General features: G+C 42.8%; 1 protein-coding gene across 1 annotated transcript; it reads right to left on the bottom strand.

Moving 5' to 3' along the window:
* Positions 1–4,779: 4,779 nt before the first annotated feature.
* LOC123098947 (mitochondrial import inner membrane translocase subunit TIM23-1) lies at positions 4,780–5,781 on the bottom strand. The gene has a single exon (XM_044521034.1). It carries the CDS (start codon positions 5,635–5,637, stop codon positions 5,038–5,040), a length of 600 nt encoding a protein of 199 aa, XP_044376969.1. The 5' UTR covers positions 5,638–5,781; the 3' UTR covers positions 4,780–5,037.
* Positions 5,782–6,477: the final 696 nt, after the last annotated feature.

Raw genomic sequence — 6,477 nt, 5'->3', positions numbered from 1 at the left:
CAACGCTCACATGTCTTGCGATTGTGAAGCCAATGTAAGGAGTCTGATGCGCCCGCTGGCGTGCATTCCTTCAGTGCCTCTCCTCTGGCATCAACCTGAATGACCACGACAATCGCTGAATGTGAGGTGATCATTGCTTTCAATTCATTTTTGTGTTTATACTGAAGTGATTTGGTGTCTGTTTTGCAGGATAGTTTAACTTGCGAGAAAATACTATTGCATTTAAAAAAAGCGATTATGCTTGATCTTACAAGCAATATTGCATTTAAAGAAGTGTTTCTCACTAAGGAAGGTAATTATAATAAGCATAAGAATCAGCATGTGATTGTTTTTAGGATAACTGAAATATGCAAAAAAAAAATTGCCAGAAGATCCTGATCTTACTAAGCACAGAGTTCTTGGCTTAAGTACCAGGCAGTAGGTGACTGGTTTTCATGGCGTTACAGCCAAATCTTGCTTTATGTAATGTAAGAAGAGGCTGAAAGTTTGTTCTATTAAGCAGCAATCTAATGATATATACATACAGCAAAGGTTGCCTGCAAGAAGCATTGCCTTCTGTACGTTGAGCATTTGTTTGTATATCTAAGCTCAATAAATTGCGTTTCACAATGACAATTCAGATATGTTGTTAGTCGTTCGGCTTAGCAATTCTAGAAGTTGTAGTTCCAGCCAAACATCCAAATACTGAGCTCAAATTGCAGAAAATACTGGGTGTTCAGTACTTGATTTTGGACTATATGTTCACCTATCTCTAGGGTGCCATGATCTCATCTAAAGGATCTTTTTTACTAACACATACCTTGATGTCGACATCGACAGCAACAGAGATAATATACGCCATATAATCTTGTAAACATATGTGTAGATCAGTACAAGTACTTTCAGTCTTCCTCCTTGTGAATTAGTCTTTCAAGCTGTAGATGGTCAGGAGCCGCCTGAGCCCTGCAAAGATAATGTTCAAGCTACAGCTTGAGTCAGAATTTGTACGGATACATGAAAATGTGATGTATGCCGAGAAAAGGTCTGTTTGCTATACAATTCAATTTTTAGCTTGCAATTGCAGTTAGAAGTTCAAACCCGCAACTCAAGTATGTTGTTAATTTATGATGAGCATCCACTTGCAGAAGATTTGTGCCTGGATGTGCTAATTGACAGTGAAATGTAGAAATAAGTCGCAACTTTGTAATATCCATCTGATATGTGAAACAAGAATTGTTACTAATTCACAACATGTATCTACGATTGTGAGATGGGACACCATGTGCACAGGGGAGGCAACACAAGGTCGAGAGAAAATCCCATGTGGAAAGAGATGCAACATATGGCAATCATTACAGATGTTATATTTTTGTATATGTTGTAATTATTCATGCAAAGGTTACAGGCTTGATGCACAATTATAAGTATCTGGAGGAGCTGACGAAGCATGGAGTTTTTTCTTTACAATACAAAGAGTATGAGTTAGGAGACGTTGAAGTGCAACTACAGAGCAAACATGACAGAGGTGAAGCTTTTACTGGAGAAAGTCGCGCAAAGTCTTTTTTGAGGAAAAGTTGTGTTTTCTTACAGCCGTGGAGTAGGATCCAGATAGGGAAGGGAAGGGGCTAGAGCAACAATAGTGTCCTTACCCATTAGACTTTAATTCTATATCATTTACCCGATTACTGCCGAAATAGAAGAAGATGAGATATGAACTTGGCTCCTGAGCTCAAATAATTGCAATAAAATTCAATGAAGTCTTAATGTTTTAGAAACAAACATGTTGGACTGTTCTAGCTGTGTGCTACATTTCATGAATTTTGCATACAGATAAAACACTTGAACGTGCTTGCCTATTTTCATTTGTATTCACTATACCCCTGATACTTATGAGCTCAGCAACATAACTGAATATCTGAATAAGATATGGATTTTTTTAATAGTTGAGAGGACCCTCCACATTTTTTGTCAAATAAACTACTCCTGTATCAATGCATCCTGGTGTTCCGTGCGCATCTTACTAGTAGGGAAAAATGATAAACAACCCTGTGCTGTGACCCACATGTATTATTATCTTTGCAATACCAAAATGCACAAAGCTCAACTTTTCATCAATATAGGAACAGCAGCACAAAAATTTCTGTGATAATAACATCTGAGTGCACTGTGCAATACTGAACGCAAACAACTCAAGTTTTCATCAAGTTATTTGAAATAGCAATATAGCATTCCTGTAGATATTACTGTACACCAGGATGCATATGCCGATACTAGTGAGATGCCAGGATTGAAATAGGCAAGAATATCATATATAAAGAATGTATGGAGAAAAGCAAAATAACTCAATAATGCAAAACGATCAGTTTTGCCCCACTAATAACGGAAACAGCGGTACAAAATACCAGTGCTAACATCTGAAGAAAGAAGTGAATGGAAAAGGCTCAAATTTTTCATCAAGTTACTTGAAAGCTGTACACCAATCCAGTAACAATAAAATCTGGAAGAGCGCCAATATGCACTAGGATGCATATGCCACCACTAGCAAGCTGCCAGGATCGAAATAGGCAAGTACTCCCTCCGTCCCGAATTACTTGTTTTAGTGTCTAGAACTCTAGATACATCTGTATCTAGATAAATCTGAGACAAGCCTTTTGGGACGGAGGTAATATATCTTAACCGAATTAAGAATCTATGGACAAGTGCAAATATAACCATGATTCAAATGCATTGTTCGATAGCAGAATGCAATAAGCTCAACTTTCTGACGAATTCAAGTTATTCCAAATAACAATACAGCATCCTAGTGTGAGTAGCAATGCATTGTTCGATAGCAGAATGCAATAAGCTCAACTTTCTGATGAATTCAAGTTATTCCAAATAACAGTACATCATCCTAGTGTGAGTAGCAACACATTGTTAAAATAAAAATACCAAAAAGCAAACAGCTCAAGTTTCTCAGAATGAGCAGCACAACATTCTGTAGCAATGACATGTACAGAAGGATCAGAAAAGAACCCAAGGAGAATGCATTGTGCAATACTAGAATGCAAAAAGCTCAAACTTTTTTTTTATCAACGCTAGTTATTTGAAATAGCAGTAGAGCATTCTGTGACGGTAACATGTGCAGAAAGATCAAAAAAGGACCTAGAATAGAATGCAAAAAGCCCAACTTTTTCATCATCTCTTGTTATTCATAATAGCAGTAACAAGTCTTGTGTAACAATAGCATCTGCAATAGGATGAGGGAAATGCCCAATTAACCTATCATTCTGCGGCCAAATATTTCACCACAAGAGAGGCCAAGGAAGCACCAAGATAACCTAGCGAAATTACTCTACAATGAACATTACATTCCACAATGTCCTGGACTCTCCAGCATAATGTAAACGCACACAAACATATTATTGAGTCTGACACCCACAAGCTAGGTCGAATGGAATAGGCAAGAATATCATAACTGTATAAAGGATATAGGGATAAGTGCAAGCATAACTATGAGATGCATGGTTCAATAGCAGAATGCAATAAGTTTAACTTTCCGATGAATTCAAGTTATTCGAAACAACACTAGAGCATTCCATTGTGAGTAGCGATGCATTGTTGTTAAATTATCAGAATGCAAAAAGGCTCAAGTTTCTCATCAACTCTAGTCATCAGAATTAGCAGTACAGCACTCTGTAGTAATAACATATGCGGAAGGATCAGAAAGGCACCCAAGTAGAATGCACAGTGCAATACTAGCATGCAAAAAGCTCAGCTTTTTCATCAACTGAAGTTATTCAAAATAGCAGTATAGCGTTCCGTAACAATATAATTGGCAGAAAAATCAGAGAAATACCCAATTCATCTACTCCCTCCGTTCATAAATATAACATGTTTTTGATATTTTATTATGGACAGCATACAGACCTAAATTGAGTGAACACACACACTAAAATAGAACCTGAAGAGTGCCAATGTACACCAATCTGCAAAAACGTCCTACATGTGAAGAAGTAGTACACTAGGATGCATATGCCAGCACTAGCAAGCTGCCAGGATAGAAATAGGCAAGAATATCATCAACGGATAAAGCATATATGGACAAGTGCAAAAATAACGGTGATCCAAATGCATTCTTCAATAGCAGGATGCAATGTATTCAAGTTATTCGAAATAACAGTAGAGCATTCCATTGTGAGTTAGCAATGCATTGTTGTTAAACTATCAGAATGCAAAAAGGCTCAAGTTTCTCATCAACTCTAGTTACTTAAAATAGCCGTATAGCGTTCCGTAACAATAACATCTGCAGAAAGATGAGAAAAGGACACAAGTAGAACGCACTGTGAGTAGTAGAATGCAAAAAGCTCAACTTTTTCATCAAGTCTAGTTAATTGAAATAGCAGTGTGGCATTCAAGAACAATAACATCAGCAGAAAGATAAGAGAAATACCCAATTAACCTGCCATTCTGCGGCAAAATATTTCATCAGACATGAAGCAAAGCAAGCACCACGATAATTGCTAAATGCAAGTCTTTTTAGAGATTTCAATATGGACTACATACGGTGCAAAATGAGTGAATATAATGAACATTACATCCCATATTGAAATCTCTAAAAAGACTTGTATTTAGAAACAGAGGGAGTACCATGCAATGAACATTACATTCCACGATTTCCTGGACTCTCCAGCATAATGTAAGCCCCCCCCCCCCCCCCCCCACACACACACATATTATTGAGTCTGACACCCACGACAATCTAGGTCGCTAACTAAGTAGTGATGAAGAAAGAAGATGATGTTACATTGCAACAAGGCATGTCAAAAATTTGCTGATCAGATGATACCGATGGCATCGTTGTTTTCATATAGCATAACACTTATAACATATCATAATAATGTCGAGAAGATGACCCTTCTCAAATAATTAACTCTGACAGCAATAAACGAAGAAACTAGTACTACATCCTTGGCCAATTGATTCGATTGATGACAGACAGGAGCAGCGAGCGAGCGAGCGATTGATTAAGATTAATAATACCGGCCGGCAGGAGGAGGGCATGAATCAATCAATCAATCAGAAGGCGGGCGCGTATCTCTTGGCTGCCTGCTTGGCGGCCATGGCGGCGGCGGCGAGGACCCCACCGACGGCGCCGGCGACCGCGGCGGACCTGGGGCCCTGGGCGGCCCGGAAGAGCGCGCCGGTGCCGAGGCCGGCGACGACGCTGTTGATCCAGTCGTCCTGGCCGTCCCTGGCTGTGACCATGCCGCTCTCCATGCCGGCGTAGAGGAGGCCGATGACGCCGAGCCTGTTGCCGACGCGGCGTCCGGCGGAGCCGCACGAGTTGAGGACGCGGTTGGCGCGGATCTTGGCGGTGTCGCCGCGCTCGGCGGCGTGTGCGGCCTCGCGTAGGCCGACGGCGGCTCCCGCGACTGCGCCGGAGAGGTAGCCGACCCCGGTGTAGTAGGTGAGGTTCTCTCCCCAGGAGCGGCGCTGGAGGAGGGCCTCCTCCTGGAAGAGGAACTCGGGGGAGGTGGGGAGGTCGTAGAGGTTCTTGTAGGCGGTGGGGATGTTGAGGTCCTGGTACGGGTCGTAGAGCCGCCGGCCGGAGCCGTCGGTGGTGGATTCGTCGCGGTGAGGGGCGGATCCCGACGGGTAGAGCCGCGGATCGGCCATGGCGGCAGCGGCGGCGGCGGCGGCGGAGGTGGGCGTGGGATGCACGAAAGAAAGTGGAGGAGAGGAGGGTTTCGGTTTGGGGACGGACGGACGGAGCTGCTGACGGACCGCAAACAAGTCGCCGGTTGGTTCGTGGAGAGGGGGCCAAACCCAAAGCCAAAGCCAAAGCGTCTGGACTCTGGACTCTGTGCCAGCCCACGCCGGAAACCATGGCCTCAAGGCCCATGGTGAACAAGGCACGGGGGAATAAAAGGGCCTTCGACCCGCCAGCGTGCAAGGCCCATCCCTCGAGTCAAGCCCCAAGACCGATCTGGGTATGGGTCGGATTCTGGCAGATTCTGGCAAAAGAATTGGGTCTTATTCGCAGGCTGGCCGTACCACACCACATGCACACCTCCTGCAAAAAGCCTCTAATCATCTTTGCTAATTACCATAGCTGCTAGGGTTTAAGAAGGCATCATACTTCATGTGGCTTCTTTCGCTCTATCAATTACAATACCCAAACTTCTCTTCCTTCGTGGAGAGGGAAGCCAACCGTCTCGACTCTTCTGGGCAAAGCCCACGCCAGGAATCATGGGCCATGTTGAAGGCTTGTGCTGGAGTTTTCAAGTCCTTGAACTTATGGGCCTTATCTAAACTAGTCAAAATTAGAATATACATGGCCATATGGGCCCTGCTTGCTGGGCCAGCCCGATTTTTGGCCCCCGGCAAGGCACGGGAATATATACTCCATCAATTGTAACAAGGAGCTTAAACAACTATACTTCCTAAGTAAGGCAACATTCTTCATGTCAAAATCATGAATTCCTAGACCCACTTGCTCTCTAGTGCATGCGATCC

The sequence above is a fragment of the Triticum aestivum genome, chromosome 4D (genome assembly GCF_018294505.1).
Source record: "Triticum aestivum cultivar Chinese Spring chromosome 4D, IWGSC CS RefSeq v2.1, whole genome shotgun sequence".
In the NCBI taxonomy this organism is placed as follows: domain Eukaryota; kingdom Viridiplantae; phylum Streptophyta; class Magnoliopsida; order Poales; family Poaceae; genus Triticum; species Triticum aestivum.
This window is presented reverse-complemented; position numbering and strand designations above follow the sequence as displayed.

Bases quoted from the DNA above. Each gene is read 5' to 3' on its own strand.
- LOC123098947 (XM_044521034.1), bottom strand. From the start codon at position 5,637: ATGGCCGATCCGCGGCTCTACCCGTCGGGATCCGCCCCTCACCGCGAC.